The 18,814-nt window shown below is 46.5% G+C and overlaps 1 protein-coding gene across 2 annotated transcripts in view; it reads right to left on the reverse strand.

The window, feature by feature from the left end:
• The window catches only part of LOC144937854 (collagen alpha-1(XI) chain-like), a 165,442-nt gene that overhangs the window by 124,906 nt on the left and 21,722 nt on the right, over nucleotides 1-18,814 (reverse strand). For both annotated transcript variants that reach the window (XM_078865375.1, XM_078865374.1), the window contains exons 3-4: nucleotides 17,213-17,426; nucleotides 9,918-10,080 (exon numbers count right to left, since the gene is read on the reverse strand). In XM_078865375.1, coding sequence (XP_078721501.1) covers nucleotides 9,918-10,080; nucleotides 17,213-17,426 — 377 coding nt within the window. The remainder of the gene's footprint in view (nucleotides 1-9,917; nucleotides 10,081-17,212; nucleotides 17,427-18,814) is intronic.

Genomic DNA, 18,814 nt, shown 5'->3' on the forward strand with positions numbered 1-18,814 from the left:
TCTACGCCACAGGTAGTCGTTTGCCAGGTCAAGTGTGGTGGGGTAAAGTGTTGGCACTTCTTCCTCTTCCTACCTCTTCCAAGACCTCTGGCCAGCATGAAGGAGTAGGCTAAAAATACCCTCTAAAGGGGCTCCGTCAAGTTAACTAAAAACTAGATGTTTATTTTATCAGGTAAGATCCACTGAGCTACGTAGCTCTCGATTTAAAGCTTTCGTGATTGCAGGGATTCATCTTCTTGGTTCTTTCGGTAAAGTCACGTAGAAGGGAAATAATAAAATAATAAAAATAAAACATAATACAATAATTCTCACGACGTTTCGGCCACAACGCAAGCAGCCGTCCTCAGGTGAAGAACAGGTCTGTCGGAAAGACAGCGTCTGAATGACGACAGACCTGTTCTTCACCTGAGGACGGCTGCTTGCGTTGTGGCCGAAACGTCGTGAGAATGTTTTTATTTATTTTATTTTATTATTTCCCTTCTACGTGACTTTACCGAAAGAACCAAGAAGTTGACTACGTAGCTCTTTTTCAGAAGTGACCTGGCCACAAATAATAGCTCGACGAAGCGGCTTATCACGTGGACATTTATTGCAGCCAAATACACTAAACGCACGTTGATTCTAAATGTGGAGGGGAAAACCAGAGGACCTGGAGAAAAATTCCACACGACCACGGGGAGAACATGCAAACTCCAAATATATAGGCGTCGAAGTCGGAATCAAACCCATGACCTCCTGCATACCAGGCGAGGTATTTAACATCTGGCCACTGTGGCACCCTTGGAGAAGCTGTTCAGCCTGTAGCGGTGTGAGCAAAATTTTGCAGGGCTGCACCTTTACCATCAATTACTTTACATATCCATGATGCTGCAGAACCTGGAATCGACCACAATCACCTTTCTTAATTTTTTTTTACGTTGCTATACTTAGAAAGAATTGGCACTGTGTTAGAAAAAAAAACATTTATACTCAAGAAAGAAATTCATACCCAGACATGTTCTTTGGGCAAACAGAGTATCATCGGTGGATATCAATCCCCTCCGGCCTCTATCTGTCTGTAATCATACGTTCCCTCTGACACTTTTAAAACGATACCGGCTGCACTATCAAGGACAAGTTCCGTGGATTGCAGTCCTGCAGATGCTTCGAGTGGGCATTACATTCCTCGTGGATTGAATATAAGTGTTGCAACCGCTGACTTTTTTTTAACACGCATTATGTAAAAGAGGTAAACTGCTCATGCCCCTTCACGTGGTATTTTCGCCTACTCGTTCACGCTGACCAGTTGTCTTTGGGACTTACCCATTGACTAACCGTGGTGCGTCCACTGCTTCAGCTGCCGTGCCGGGATATTGAACTGAACCGACAACCTCTGGATTGCAATTATGGATTTAACACTGATCAGGTCAGCTGAACGCTGACCATTTTGATTGGCTTTCTTCGAACGCATTTTTGGAACAATATAAAACATCTCATTGCCATTCACATACGGTCAACAGAAATTCCAGATACGTTGGCAGAAAAGCGGACCTCATTAAATCGTATTGGATATTCCTTCCTCGGTTGTTTCATCCCCACACACGACTCTGAACAGATAAGATAGACATCGATAAAGACACAGGAACCTAATTGAAACCGTGGACTGCTTTAACCGTAGCATCAAATCGATCAAATGTGAACACTCCGTGGATTGCGACTGAAGCAGCAGCGGTGTTGCAGGCACGCATACTATCCAGCGCATCGTGGCCAACTCACAATGGGCTGCAGCATAAACAAATAAACGTTGCGTTCACATTCATCGGCAAGGTGCGGTGCTACGATGCCGCTCACTAGACTGCTCTTCCGATAAGAACTACCTCGTCCTGAATCCTGTCGAATGGGACTTGGCTCAGGGGAAACATTTTGTGGGGTAGGGGGAAAAAAAACTAACTAAATTTGTATTACGCAACAAAAGAAATTGGCATCGTCTGTCTCGTTCGGCCAATTGCCTCGTGACGGTTTCCCACAACGCTCACTTCCCCCCCCCCCCCCAATTCTCCCCTGATTTTTAGAGTTTTTTTCTTCCTCCTCACAAACACCCCGGACCCAGCTCAGCTCACTCGAAGCAGCAGCAACATAAATCGCATTAATTACATCGTTTGTAACCAAAGCGGGAGCCGTGCTCTGCCTGCCCAGTGCCCCCTTCAACGCCAGAGAGAGAGAGAGAAAAAAACGAGAAGTTTGCGGCACCGCGAGATCTCTGGGGCCGACGGCTTACACGTAATAAATAAATAAACAACACGCCAAAAAACACAAAACCGAGGAATTTTTAAGAGCGTGTTTCAACACGCGCCCCCACACACTCGAGCGAGGCCTCGGGAGACGCTATCATGGGACCGCGGAAAATTATAAAAAAATAAACGGGGCCAATGCCAAAATACGTGGATCAAATTGCCACGTTACGGACATCCAAGCTCTGTTTAAAAGCCTCTGAAGGCCCGCCCTTCCCACACTATTTCAAGCCAGCCAGCCCTTTGTTTCTTTAAAAAAAAAAAGCCCTTTCTGTGTGTTCACGTTCGGCGCTATTCACCGCGCTCTAACAATTCTGGTTAACGTGCAATCCAGCATCAGGGGGTGGAGGAGAGCAAGAGGATGCGTTGAACGTTGGTTTGGTTTCTCTGTCTCTATCTCTCCCTCTCTCGGTGTATCTTTTCCTCGATGCCTGACACCTTTAAAAAAATACTAAACTACGCAAATCACAGAAAATACGAATGAGCCTTAAATGTCCAAAAGCCACCGCACGGCTCAGTGCCCTGCCCAGCCGTTGGCGCATGTGCACAGTGTGGCAGTAAAATCACTTGGGGTGTCGCCATTCACCTATCCCCCCCTGCCCCCCCCAGACCGCCACCCCCTCCAGGAATAGATTCCCATTTTGTTTGATATTGTGGCAAACGTAGCAGCCTCTAGCGGCTGCAAGGCCACGTGAAACCCATCACAAACAACGTCGACAAAATCCTTAAGATTTCTATGTTTTTAGATACTTAGATTTATTTTACACAGCTCACTGCATGCATGTATTGGGAACTCAAAGTTGATGTTAATTAACGAGCCGACGGAATCGTCGCACGCATAATCGTTACCAATGCTGAGGCTGACCCGTCAAAGCCATAGACATTATCCTCAAACAATGAAAAGACATTGAACTTTGGAATCATCGTCATCATTATCATCAATCATCAATCATCATCGTCGGCGGCCATGGACGAAGGCCTCCCCAAAGCCGTCGCCATTCCTCACGGTCCTGCAAAGCAACAATCCGCTGAACACCTGCACGCGAGATCATTTAAACATCCGTTTACCATGAGAAATGTCAAATTCATATGGAAATGAATCGATAAAGGCAGCGGTGGAAATTGGGGTAAATTTCAATCGGAAGAAAGCTACACATCGTGGTCTAGCCAAATATATGACAACTGTCATAATTGCAACTCAGCTTATTCTATGAAAAATATAGTGTAAGATTTGACAGAAAATTACTACCTTTGCGAGTCTATATTGATGTATGATGTCATGGAGGCCTGTAAATAACAATTACCTTGATTAATATACAAGTCAATAGTACGCAGACTTACAATGGATTGCTCTGGTGCTTTGTTGGTAAAAGCAGATATTTACCTGATCTCAGCCCTGGACGGCTCCAGCTAAAATTGAACCCCCCGCTCCTTCTCTGTGGACACCCCTGTGGGAGCAGCCATCACGTCGCTACTTCTGAAGGCTGCCCACGCTGCAGAGGCTCCACAGTAGCCCTCTGTCTGATGGGGAAATCAAGCACAGAAGGGGGCCTGTAGCGCCAGCCACCCGAATGAAGCAGTCTCAGCCTGGGTGCAACGGAGCCAGGGGCAGAAAGCAATCTGGAAGTTGTGCCGATGTTGGGGCGTCTTGTGCGTCGCACGCTACATGGACAGAGCAATGGGAGTAACTTCGTTAAATATTTGCGCCATTCTCATCATGCATAAATGATCGCGAAGGTGCTACGCTATGCCTTTGTAAACTTTACAGAGTGTCCGTTTCGTCCCATCCCACATTGTCTAACCACGCTAATGCGTCACAACAACACGCTCACTCATCCACTCACTCACTCACCCACTCACTCACTCACCCACTCACTCGCTCACCCAGTCACTCACCTACGCACTCACTCACCCACTCACTCACTCACCCACTCACTCACTCACTTATCCACTCACTCACTCACCCACCCACCCACCCACTCACTCACACACTCACCCACTCACTCATTTACCCACTCACTCACCCACTCACTTACTCACCCACTCACTCACTCACCCACTCACTCACCCACTCACTCACTCACCCACCCACCCACCCACCCACCCACCCACCCACCCACTCACTCACTCATCCACTCACTCATTTACCCACTCACTCACCCACTCACTCACTCACCCACTCACTCACCCACTCATCCACTCACTCACTCACTCACCCACTCACTCACTCACCCACTCACCACGCTGCAAGACACAATGATTCTCCCTCCGCTTCTCCCTTCACACTGCTCCACTTTTGGAATTCCCTCGAGTCTTCTCTGCTGCAAAGTTATTAGAATCACTTCCCTCAATTTCAAGGAGTGCACGTTGCACTCTTATCTGTTACAGCTTGGACAGTCGCTGTTTGTTGCTGGTCGCTTGACGTTTCGAACCTTTGGGGCCCTGTGCTCAGCAACGGTGATTAAAATAAAATTCAGTGCGACGCCGAGCTGCAGGCAGATGCCTTCACATCGCCACCTGCCCAACGATGTTTGCTTGTTGTCTAGACAAGTTTAGGAACCAGCATGGAGGAATGCATGCCCTAGGGGTGCCAACCTTGGGAGCTACCTTGCTGAGCTCAGCACTTAAAGCAACACGAGGAGCAGCAGTGGAGGCACAGCGAGAACACGGCTGCCACCTCGACACTAAACTAAACTAATTTTATTTGTCCAAGTATGAATGTATGTTGAGCTTTATTCGCACCGTACGTAGCTAATCGTAGGTGCAGGTAAGGTCCACTGAGTTATACAGCACTTTTTCAGAAGCGACCTGACCACAAATGATAGCTCAGCGAAGTGGCTTATCACGTGGAAATATATTGCAGTCAGATACTCTAAATGCACGTTGATTTTAAATGTGGAGAGAAAAACCGGAGGACCCGGAGAACAATTCACGCGACCACGGGGAGAACATGCAAACTCCCAAAATACAGAAGCAGGCGTCAGACACCGACGCAGTGGCTCCCAGTGTTTACCCATGTCACTCTGCCGCAAATCCATCGTGAAACAGCGGCCGTCTGGGAGTACCAAAACATTCCCGTAAACCGGCACCTTCCGATACATCGCAACGTAAACCAAGTGCCGCCTGTTCGCCTGAAATAACGCCACCCCTTCTGCATCACAGCAGCCTCACTCCTCGCCACAAATACAAATGAAAGGCAAGTCTGGACTGCAGCCGACGTCAAAAATAAACATCTCATACAGGACCCTACCATCGAACCTCTCGGTTTCAACCTTCCACGCTGCCAGTGGTCGACCATCACCCAAATCGGGACCAGGCCACGTGGCCGATGCGGCCACCTTATGATGCACAAATTTGCGCAACAACGATTCGGCGATGTGGGAGTGCAGCCACGAATCCCAAACCATCGACCGGCATCGTGAAAACTCCGCTGCTGTCGCTGTCTTCACTCCTTTAAAGGAGGAACGGGCGAGATCCACTCTGCATCTGAACATACAATTGAGTGGATAGCAAATCTAAAGTTACATATGTAATCTGCTGTGATTAATCCATACAAAAGAGGAAAACAGGGGTCAGGGTTGGAATCGAACCCACGACCTCCTGTATGCCAGGCGAGTCAGTTAACATCTCACCACCGTGGCATCCCTAATGTATCATGGGAAAAAGAATATCTCACACTAACAGAAGAGGGGAGAGCCACATGCAAATGCATTGTCTTGAGTGGTTTAGTACCGTGGTTATTATTACGCAACTGGCAAAAGCATGGGACTTTTAACGTCTCCCGAAGGATCATATATTTCCCAGGAAAGCTTTCTCGAAAATGGGACGATCCAGGGAAAATCAGGATGTGTGGCAAGCCCACTTGAGAAACTGCACGATGGCTGCTTCTGCAGTAACTGCTGGCTCAGATGTGATTTTTGTTTTAAAATTTGGTAACATTAATCACCTCCTGGGCCATTTCTCAAACACTAAACTGAGAAAAAAGAAAAATGTTGCCTCGAATAATAAAAAAAAAGCCCACCAGCAATGCATTCAAATCAATATAGTGATTTATTGAATCTGAAATGTTAATTCATTAAAAATGAATGCGCCAAGCAATCAAAGTGACAAAGATCGCTATTCATCGGTGCATTGTGCTCACATCAGCTGCACCAAACAGCAAAGCGGCAAAATACGAGCACCGCCAATGTTAATTACGAAGACATTAACCCAGCCAGACATTTCATTCCCCTCCACTACAGCAGCTCCGACGCACGTACGGGGCAATATTATTTGTTACATCATCAGCAATGATCTATCCACTGCTGGATGAAGGTGTTCACAAGATGCAGCTGCTATCCATCTCTCGTGGACTCGCGATGCAGCAAGCCGTTTAGATTCTGCCCACCACCAGCTTATTTCATTGCTCCATCTCTCCCATCGCCATTCTTCTTGAGTGTGTCCCTTCCTTTGGCTGACACTTCACTTATAGATTTGAAGCTTTCGTGACTACAAGGATTCATACTCTTAGTTCTTTCGGTAAAGTCACGTAGGTAAAAAATGAAATTAAAATTAATAAAAATAAAATAATAAAATCACGATGTTTCGGAGGCAACACAAGTCTCCGTCATCAGGTGGGACCGTCACAGCCAGATTTGCTGCGACAAATCTGAAAATCAAATCTTTGATGCAGCAAATCTGGCTGTGACGGTCCCACCTGATGACGGAGACTTGTGTTGCCTCCGAAACGTCGTGATTTTATTATTTTATTTTTATTAATTTTAATCTCATTTTTTACCTACGTGACTTTACCGAAATAACTAAGAGTATGTCACTTCCCTGTTAGTCTCGACTAATTCGTTAACGATGTTTTATTTATTTTACCAGGTAAGGCCCATTGCGCTATGTATATCCTTTTCAGATGCGACCTGGCCACAAATACTGGCTCAATGAAGTGGATTATTATCACCACGTGAAAATATATAGCAGCAGCCAAAAACTCCAAAGGCGTATTGATTCTAAATGTGGAAGAAAAAGCCGGAGGACCCGGAAAAAAAAAATCAACGCGACCACGGGAAGAGAGACATGCAAAAACCAAATATATCGGCGGCCACCATCCCTTCGAGCGACGTGTCCTGTCCCAATCCCACTTACTTTGCTTCACAGTAAAAATAATTGATCTTTAGCTGCATGTGCTTTATAATCCACGTGTTCCAATTTCTGTTTCCCAATGTTATTCCAATAGTATTGTTTACTTCGCAAGCACATTCACGCTTGCACATCGCAAACATTGGCATTGGTAACACAAGAGAAAAGATTGAGTGATGACTGAAAATAATGTCCATACAGGTGTTGTGTTTTTTTTTATTTGTTGAATACGAATAATAATTGAAAATTCTAAAGCTGGCAGTCAATCTGTGGCGAATGGGATTTTCCAAGTATGAGCGGCATTGACCAATACGTACGTATTTACGTTTAAATGTTTTACACTGAACTTGAAAACATTACTAATCATAGACGTATATACAATTATACATGCATTGGTTTTCATAAATAAGTTTGTTTTTAAGAATCCTATTCGATAAAAAAAAATCTACATACGTGAATAGTCATCAGAATTATTATTCAGAGAGTGCTCGCCTTCAATTTTCACTTCACATTGTTCAATCATTGAAAAGCGAATACTTATTGAACCAAAAAATATAACAGAGCATCCACCCTTCAACCGAACATAGCCACGGACAGACCACATGTGGCAATGAGCTATTGAAAACCGCGACAGTGGATTATGTAACGCTTCTTCCCCTGACCCCACTAACTCCCAGCGCCTTACATAAAGCAGAGCCAGGCCAATGCGGGTTACACCACGAGGTCAACAGACTCAGCACCTGTCACAATCAATGAGGGTCGAAACGAGCCACGTCTGAGTTGAACGAGCCTGGCACGAGGCTTTGGCAAAGGGGTGTCTCGGAGTCATGACCAGCATTTGTTTTGCCAACTCCTTAAAAGCGGAGAAAGTCAGTCAGCCAACAAGGGAGCAAAGTCGCGAGACAGAAACAAAATGGCACCGACAAGTCCATGAGTAGTATACATCTAAAATTCGCCAAGGATGCTTCATACAATCCTGGAATCGCTTTTAAATCCGTATTGTTTTCCCTCATCCAGGAAAGTCGCTAGATTTGTCGCGAGTCGCGTTGGTACAAATTCTGTCCCGAAAGGAATCCTTAGAAAGTTGCTCGGTCTAAGGACAACATCGCTGGCTTGGCAGCACAGTGCTTGTGATTGGGCACTCCAAACCCCCCCAACCCATCCCACAATCACGTCCTGCATGTACGGATCAGGTGGACACGCAAATAAATAAAAACACACTGGACAGGTAACATCATATATATAAACTCCTTACAGCAATGTGTAAATTGAGAAGCCATTTCAGCTGGAGGAGAAGCTCAATCAATGGCTTAAAGTAATGGATAAACTGAAGAAGAAAAAACTATTTTATATTCTTGGTTCTTTCGGTGAAGTCACGTAGAAGGGGAATAATAAAATAACAAAAATAAAACAATTAAATTCTCACGACGTTTCGATTGCAAAACAAGCAATCAGCAAGAACATTTTCTTACTGTGGTTTTCACACCTGATGATGATTGTTTGTTTTGCAATCGAAACGTCGTGAGAATTTTATTGTTTTATTTTTGTTATTTTATTATTTCCCTTCTACATGACTACCGAAAGAACCAAAAATATGAATCCCTGCAGTCAGGAAAGCTTTAAATCGAAATCTATGTTATATTGTTTATTTTAATATTTTGTAAATACGTAATGTGGCATAGATATATACATGTAAAGGCAAAGGAGCAGCGACGAAAGTGCACGCTCGTGCCACTGCTGACGGATAGGCCTCCGCTGGGGGGAGCTATCGAAAGCCCCTCTAGACGGGATCTCGGCATTACTCTTACAGCCCGGCCAGACATCTTGGAAGAGGTGGGTATACCCACACCTCACCCCACCAGACGCGACCTGCAAGTCAACTAGCTGGAGTGCACTACCAGAAGAGGGGAAAACCAGATGTTAATGCATTGTCGTCAGTGGCTTATTCCCGTAATTTTTATTACGCAAGTGACAAAAAACACGGAACTTTAAAAGTCTCGGCAACGATTTATCGAACCCACAACCTCCTGCACACAAGGCGAGGCAGTTGACATCTCCCCACCGCGAATATGAGACATCTTGGCCCCCACTCTGTACCAGAGGTCGCAAATGGGTTTTGATTCCTTACCCGTACCCGGCCGCACCAGGGTCCCAAACGGGTACCCGTACCCGGCCGTACCCGTACCCTACCCGTACCCGGCCGGGTACGGGTAGGGTACGGGTATCGGGTACCTCATTGCGACCTCTGGGATGAAGACATGTTGCAGGCGCGGGTGGGTTGATTCTAGGAACTTGAATTGTGAGAAGAGACAAGACTTTGGGAAATGAGTGACAAACAGTTACTCACCAGTGACTCACGGCCTACCCGTACCCGTACCCGGCCGCAGCAGGGTCGCAAACGGGTACGCGTACCCGTACCCGGCCGGGTACGGGTAGCCGGGTATCGGGTAGGGTACGGGTATCGGGTACCCGGTTGCGACCTCTGCTCTGTACTCCCCGCGCGCAAGTCGGCCGCCTCACCTCGAAGACCTCGTCGTCGGCAAGGCGCGTCCCGAACACGGTGATGCCGTTGACGTCGATGGCGGGGTTGTCGCTCCGCGGGAGCGGCCGCGTCATCTTGCGCTTGCAGTCCAGGATGAGCGTGACGCTCTTCCCTTCCACGCTCAGAGCGGCGCGGTGCCACCTGCACGGGAGGAGCACAGCCGCCAACGGCTGTTAAGCCGCCCTCTTCGCGACGCTGAAGGGGCGAGGGGTGAAGGACGCCTGGTCGTCCAAGAGATGGATTGGGATTTTTCGTCTCTCCGTTGTATGTAAACATAATTTTTTTTATCGGCGGCAGGTTTTTTGGTTGTTGCAAGTGCAGCAATGAACAAAAAAACTCAAAGGTGATTGTGATATATACCAAAGACAAAGATCCCCCGTATAGCCTTCAGGTACTTTTTGGGGCAAGTGCTGTTCGCGAGCACCTATGAAGGCCGGCACAGCACACAAGGGGGTGGGTGACCAGCACCACGCCCGACCGCCTTTATCTCCCCACTGGCGATGTTTACACACCACACCAGGTACTCATTTGAAGCTGAGTCGACCTAGGCGAGGCTCAGGACCGGTTCAGATAATCGTCACTGGCACTCGTGGCCATGAGCTGGAATCGAACTCGGGTCAGCGGGTTCGTAGCGCAAGTGAAGATGAAAAGCAAAGGTACAGCCCTACAGGTGATTGCTCATGCCACTGCTGACAGAAGGGCCTCGTTCTGGTCTCGGTGAAAAATCGGTGACTGACACCCAATAGCCGTCACGTGACTGACATATTTTTACAGCACTCAGTCAATCCGGCGCTGGGTACATGAGGGCCTGGCCATTCCGTGTCAGTCATGGGAGTTGTTTGACCACACTTCATCACACTGGTCAGTGCGGGTGAGTGAAGGTGGGTTGCCCAGGGACGAGTTCAGATATCTATGGGCACGTGGGTTATTTATCTATTTATTTATTTATTTCATGGCAGTAGCCGAGCCTTGCACCGCGGGCGTATAGCGCGAAGGGGAAAGAAAGCAACAGTACTAATTACGGCAAAAGCAATGAAGGCGTTCATTTCATTTAGCGAGGTCAGAGGAGATTGGAGAAAGAGGCAATGGGAGGGAGCTGCAAAGCCAGCAACATGGAGAGCGCAAGTAATAGCACAGTGAGACAGGAGCCAACACACCACCATGTCTGGGCGGTTGAAGTCAGTTTGCTGAGATTGATTCCAAGTAAAGACCACTGGAATTTGGGGAAGGAGACAACGGGGGAGCGAGGTCCAAGAGTGGAGCAGCGTGAGGAACGAAGGGGTCAAGGAAAATTCCGCATGCTGCGACACGACACGAGAACACGTTGTGGATGAAGTCAAAAGACAACTAAACATGCATGGCTTTGTGACTGCCCGCTAATGTTTCTTCAGCGCTAACTTGTTCCGGCCAAACTGTCAAATTTTAAACGCGAACTTTTGACCGCCTATTCCTTTCCCAATCACTGCTGAAGTTTTTGTTTTTAAGCTCGCCCCACGCAAACTTCAACCCGATGCGTGCGCTTGATGCCTGCACATATTTTCAACTTCTTTCGCACCGCACATTGCCAACCGCGCTAATCGTATGCGAAAGTAAGTCCGCTTGATGTGAAAGTGGGTCCAACAGCCTCGTCCGTACCTTCTTGTCACGTGTCCCCGTAAAGAGACACTACCAGGTCATTGTGTGAACACGCCAGGCTACCAGTCGTGCCGGTTGCTCAGTCATCGCGCCGAATCAGGCAAATCAATGCCTCCTCCTCAGCGGGAGGACACGTTCTGCACTGAGGGTGAAGTGTGATCCAATCGAGTGAGACAAATGATTTTTTTCGTGGAGGTTTTTGTTTTCCATTCTTGAGTGACTAAGCCAGGAGCACTGGATGGAGTGCACTTAAGAATGTGTCGCCATAGCGAGCAGACTATCAATTAATTACTATTTGGATCTTTGGGTAAAGTCACGTAGGTAGAACAAATAATAGATCACGACGTTTCGATCGCAACACAAACAACCGACGGCTGTCAGCAGTCCCCCTGCTGTGTTTGTTTCACACCTGATGACGGTTGCTTGTGTTATGATCGAAACGTCGTGATCTATTATTATTTTTTCTACCTACGTGACTTTAACGAAAGAACCAACGAGTATGGATTTCTGCAGTCACGAAAGCTTCAAATCAAGATATAAATTAATTCGTCTGACTTTTACAGTGTGCTGTCACTGCTTAGAGGACCTCTACAGAGTCATATTAGTCTGGGGATCTCCGGTTTCCTCCCAGACGAAGCAAATAAATAAGTTCGGCCAGCCTACGACATCAGGCACGACCAGTAGCCGGCAAACACTGTTTACCATTGGAGGACAATGGTGAAACGCTCAAATTCGCGTACGAAACGTCGGACATCATGCCGAACCAGATGCAGTGCAACCCGAAAACACATCGGAGAGATGTGACTTAGTCACGTGGCTTAATGCGGTGCACAAATGCCAATTTTGGAAGTCATGGTGAACAAAAAAAGGGCAATTAAAATAAAATGCCACATTGGTTTGCAGTGATACTAAAATTAAGCATCGCTGAAATAAATTGTTGGCTCCCACCGATGTGAAGATGAATCCTTAACAACAAGTTAAAACCACATTTACCTTTTGAAACTGAGCGAATGTCATCTAATGTGTACAAAAGTAACACACGTTCTTGTGTTAGGCTACCAGACAGAGTGCATGCTTTACTTCATCTGCACATGACAGATTTATTTCAAGGCTCAGCTAGCTTTGTTTAAAAATATATATTTATAAGAACAAAAGGTCACGCAACAGGCAACGGCACAGCCAATTCTTAGCCGGTCCACGCAGTCGCATGCTTTATTCTTCATCATCATCACCTGTAATTAAAATTATTTTATTCTATGAGTCTTTCGGTAAAGCCACGTAGATAGAAAAATTGTAAAAATATCACGACGTTTTCGATCGCAACACAAGCAATCGTCTTCTCCTCTCACCTGAAGACAATTGCTTGTGTTGCGATCGAAACGTGGTGATATTTTGATGAATTGTCTATCTACGTGGCTTTACCGAAAGGCCCATAGAATATATTCTTCTTTTCTCTCTGGGTCATGTTCACCCCGGGCTCGCTCTGGAAGGGCGGTGGCGATGCGCCCGCTGCTCCCGTAACGGTGGCAGGCACAAGGCGTTCAGTGTCATCAGTCGAAAGGGAAATTACCTGCAGGGTCCAATGCAGCAGAACGCTCCCCCCTCTCCCCACCCGCATTCATGCCTCTTCCCTCTCTATCGGGCCCCTGCGGTTTGGCCGCCTCCACCGGCTCCAGCGGCAGGTCCCCGCGGTTTGAACGCCGCGTAGCGTGTCCCAGAAATGTCGCGAGCTGGGATTAGGGGCCATTAGCGTGGGGGGGGGGGCGCCCAGGCTGTTTCACACCGTACCCCCTGCCACGCTTCGTTACGCGCGCAATGCCACCGTGATCACGGCTGCCACTGTCGTCATTGCCACACGTGCGCGGGTTCAATTTTCAAACAGCGGCGGGGGTTTTTTGTTACGAAAAAAAAATGTGACGCGCTCGTGCGCGTGCGCCCGGCTCGTTGCGCCAAATGTGCCGCGCGTCTTTAATAGGATGCCTACTAAATATCGCGCTGAGTGAGGAGGGCGGCGCACGGTGGCAATGCATGCTGTGTTTTCGAAATGAGTTCAATGCCAAACCCCGGGAAACCCCGGAAAGTAATTATTTTCAAAGCAAGACCATCTGCGAAGAATCGCATCATCTCCAGGCAATATGGTTTTGGCTTGCCGAGGTCTGTTATCAATAAAGCAATCCTTGTTATTTGCGCTAAAATGTGTCAGCACCAGCTGCTAAACTGTAGAGCCATATGCAGTGTACGACATCCGACGGTTAAAGTAGGGAATTCCAGATCTTAGCAACATTATCAGGTGCCCACCGTCGAATTAAACAACGGAAAGAAGAGCGTGGGATAATTACCTCCCAACCCGAGGGTTTACTTTTTCTCTCATTTTTACGACCATCCAGAGAGACAGAGAGAGAGACATAATTGAAGACGTATTCTTAACAAGTTATGCGGTGAAAAGTGTTGTAGATGCTCAATCAGGTCACGCAAAATATGCGCGGTCTAACCAGAACGTGGGAGCTAAGCAGGTTTTGGGCCTGGTTATTGCTTGGATGTGCGACCACCATGCACAACAGGTTGTTACAGGCTGCAGAGTCACGTGGGAGGCAGCGGAGCAAAAACCCATCAATGTGCTGACCAGCATGGCGAAGTGTGGTCAAGTAACCCCCATGACCCACACGGCATTGGCAGGCCCTCATCCAGCAGTGCATTGACAAAGGGCTGTCCGCGTACAAAGGAAACCGCGGTGTATTTTGTTGCCTGTAACTGAAGAGAAATGATGCCTCGCGAACGCTAATGAATGCCACCTTTAAACGAGGCTGTGTGTTAATGGCTGCGTTCACTGAGCCAAACAGGAATTTAATGACGACCCCTGCTGAAAGTCATATTTTTGCTGCTTTGGTCATTAAAGTCAATTCTGGCCCTCCCAAGTGCATGTGTGTGTATATATATATATTTGTACATATCTGAGAGCCAAATATCTGTAGCCCATTCTAGAGCCTCAGTGGCAAACAGAATATTGCACTAAATTGCATTCATAGCACAGGTTCACGCGGGTCAGAGATTAAAGGGTAAGAAGATAGATGCCTAAAATAGCTGAGGCCGCGAGAGAACAAATGGTGGGGAAATAGCTGCAGGTGGACGCTGAGGTAATATGACAGATGAACGGACACACATACAGATGGACAGACAAGGAGACATACAGACACACAAAGACAGACAGAGGGACAGACAGATGACACACACAACAAAGACAAAGATCTTGGTTCTTTCGGTAAAGTCACGTAGAAGGGAAGTAATAAAATAATAAAAATAAAACATAATAATGAGAATTATATTATTATTATATAATTTTATTATATTATTATATTATAGTACTTTATTATGTTTTATTTTTATTATTTTATTACTTCCCTTCTACGTGAATCGCTGCAGTCACGAAAGCTTTAAATCAAAAAAGACAAAGATCCCCAGTATAGCCTTAACCGACGGTTGGGGCAAGTGCTGTTATTGAACACCGATGAAGGCCAGCACAGCACACAAGGGGGTGGGTGGCCAGCACCACGCCAGCCAGACAGGCATTCACACAGACAAACACAGAAACACACAAAGATGGACAAACACGGACATATAAATCGCCCAGAATGATCTAGTTTTCTGTTTCACGCTGCAATTGTAAGAGCAAAACATCTATGTGCCGAACGTTGGAGTGGACATTTTGTAAATGAATTCCGTACAACGCTCAATTGGCAAGCAGAGGGGATTTGCCACTGCTGTGTTGACTGGGATATCTTGCTGCACAGTTAAATTGATGTCCGCCTGTGCCTCTGAATCTGAACGCCACAGAAATGGAGCGAAAAATTCGCTGAAGCCCCGTGGACCACTGCATCACGTGGTCGGTGGTGACTTAGAGAGGCCTTCATCCAGCAGTGGATAGGTCATGTCTGTTGATGAAAATGATGATGATGATGTTGATTGGATCTATGAATAAATTCTGCTTCGAGCATAGCTATCTCAGAGCTGTTGCGCGCAACTAATGCAAACTCTTTGGTTCTTTCGGTAAAGGCACGTAGGTATAAAATAAAATAAATCACGACGTTTCGATCGCAACACAAGCGATAGAAACGTCGTGATTTATTTTATTTTATACCTACGTGACTTTACCGAAAGAACCAAAGAGTATGGTTCCTGCAGTCACGAAAGCTTCAAATCAAGATTGAACTAATGCATAGTCCATGTGTGTGGTAATGTACATTTAATTCATAACGATGTGGACAATGTGCATGTCTCTTTCCAGGGGTGTTCGTTCTTCAGGTAGCATCCACAGAAACGTGTGTCATGTTGCTCACCTAGCATTGTGTGATCTTCTGAAAACGCTGCATTCCTGTGATAACATATTTCCTACGAGAGGGCATTTGCCATTAGGAGCAGCCAATGCCGCTCAAAAACCCAAAACAGGAAAAATGTGACTCAGCCTGTATCGTGGCTTTTTTTTTTGTTTTACCAGATTGATGGGCTCAATGCTCTTGCCTCGGTTTTGTACATATCAACTCGGCTACGGTTCCGAGATCAAAGCCCGATGTTTAGAATTTGTGTGCCGCAAATATTCTCGTGGAAGATAAAGCAGTAAAGCCCTGCAATGCAAATTGATACGAAAAAATACTTTCTGCCGTGTTGGACATTCACCGTGTCGCCGCGCTCAGCTATAGGTATCGGCAGCTCTCTTGTGGAATGCAGGCCCTTAACTGAAGAGACTGCATCGCCTTTTCAAACACGCGTGACGCACCGCTGCAACGGGCAGCCAGTCACACAATTAATCGAGCACTGTCGAGGGGAAACCTGAGGCCACTTATTCAGGAGCAGTGGCTTGAAACTTATTTCTAAGACACCCGTTTACAGAGCCCTTTTGTGGAGCGAAATTAGTTTGTTCGTTGACTTCCCTGGAACAGACAATAATTTGCTTTGTTTTTTATAGGCAGTACAGTTAATGTTACGCAAGTAGTGTAGCCAAAATATGGCTTTATTGTTTGTAAAGGTTTTTTGGTATTTAGTTGTTAAATCATAGAAAAAACAAATTCTTCTAAAAAGTGGAAATATTTTAGAAGAGCCTTCACAACAATTCGGTAACTACCACGGTGTTAGTATTAGTGCACTCGACTTGCAATCCAGAAGTCGCTGGCACAAGTCTATCAGCAGGTGGCATGTGGTAGGGTAAAGTGTGGGCAATCCCGCCTCTTATAAAACATCTGATGAGCATGAAAGAGGAGAACAAAAGCCCACTACAGCTGCCTCTGATCGAGGCCCCCTTTTGCCAAGCATTGGGAGTGAGCAAGGAATCGCAGGGCTGCACTCTTTTCTACGTTGACCATTCAGACGCTGTCGCCTCGACAGACCTGGCTTTCACCTGAGGACGGCTGCTTGCGTTGTGGCCGAAACGTCGGGAGAATTATTTTATTATGTTTTATTTTTATTATTTTATTACTTCCCTTCTACGTGACTTTTACCGAAAGAACCAAGAAGACATTCTAAAGCAATTCACCCTCTTGCCACGCTCGAGTCTCCCGGAACCAGCAGGTCCATTAAAACAAACAAAAACATATGATGACACCCGCTGTCGTTGCACCCGCATGAGCAAGAGCAATCCAGGACTCACTTTCCGTCGGCGAGATTGATGCCCTTGAAGAGCGGGTATTCCTCTGGAACGGGCTTCCCCGTGTGGTCCTCATACAGAAAGACGGGAGAGCGTCCGACCTCGAAGCCCAGCTGCTGCATGCCCTGCTCGTTGTAGACGGACATCAGGAAGGCCTGCAGACCCTTCCTGGGCTTTACCGTGGCCAGGATGGAGAAGTCTTGGGGAAACTGGCCGTCTGCAACAGAGCCGGCGCGACAAGGGCTGTTAGAGGCACGGGAACAATCGCGCTATTGTTATTCCGCGCGAGCTAAGAGCACTAAGCCATCCACACAGCGTACTTACGTTACAGGATGGATGTCTCTTAACTGCGGTGTAATCACAACAAGTTTCATGTTTGGATCAACTATACTGCCATGCTGTACAGCTTTGCCCTATTTTCCAAATTTCACGAGCATCTGTTCCAAATGAAAACGTGTTTATTGCTGGAAGTTGTCGTTTAATTGTTATGCCATTCAATTGATTTTAACCTAAAGTTCACAACGTTGGATTTGGTTATATTGTGCGGGAGAGTAACTTTAAAATGCAAAGGTAAAGGTGCAGCCCTGCAATTGCCGGCTCATGCTACCGTGTTGGCAGAAGGCCCTCCTCTAGAGAGCTCCTCCAAAGGGTTTTTTTTTCCCTACTCTTCCATACTGGCCAGAAGTTGTGGAAGAGGTACCCACACTTTACCGCACCACATGTGACCTGCCATTGGGCTCACCCATTTCTACTACGAGGTGAACAGAGGTGGGGAGGGGGGGAGTGACAGGGGAGGGACAGCCCTTTGTTTAAACTGAAGTGCACTGTGATCGTTACACCACACGGCAGCACCTTCACAGCAAGTAACTGTTATATCGAAAGATTGATTAAAATCTTAGTATTATAGCATTCTGAACGTGAGAACGAGTTGTTTATGAATAATTCAATGGGTAAGCGTGTGATATGCAAATGTCACATTTAGGATAATGAGGCTGACAAAACTGTCCAAGGAAAAACGTTATATATATGAGAAGAAGAAGAAGACTCAACACGTTTGTTAATAACATTGCAGCCTTCAAGACAAAATAAAGGTGATGTTTCGGCCAAATAAATACCCTTCTTCAAAGCAAGTAAATAGTTTTGTGTAGAGGAGACTGAAATAAATAAATCCTTGAATCCGATCGCAATCTTGAGTTATGACAATTCAGTGAATCGCTGGAGGAAACGCATTGTTAGCAGGGCTCACTTTTTTTTTTATCTCGTGCGCATCGCTGTCAAAAACGCCACATCGGGACAAAGTCTCGACAAGCCACGCTTCTCACCGCTGTACAGTCGACTGACAGCCTCAGGGCACAGCAAGTGCAGCAGCAGCAGCAGAGATATTGCATTCGGGCAAAAAAAAACATATAAAAACGTCTACCTTGACGTAGACATTAACCTCATGGCACGCTGGCTCGCCGGCTTTTATGCAATGATCACAAGACACTATGTCTGAGATCAAACTGTGATGTTGGAGCCTTTTAATCGTTGAACCCGAGACAGGAACGCGTGTCTGTGTGTCAACCCAGTGGCAAGCAGATCTCCTGATGCAACGTGCTCTGTCGC

Source organism: Lampetra fluviatilis, chromosome 20 (assembly GCF_964198595.1).
Source record: "Lampetra fluviatilis chromosome 20, kcLamFluv1.1, whole genome shotgun sequence".
Lineage (NCBI taxonomy): Eukaryota > Metazoa > Chordata > Hyperoartia > Petromyzontiformes > Petromyzontidae > Lampetra > Lampetra fluviatilis.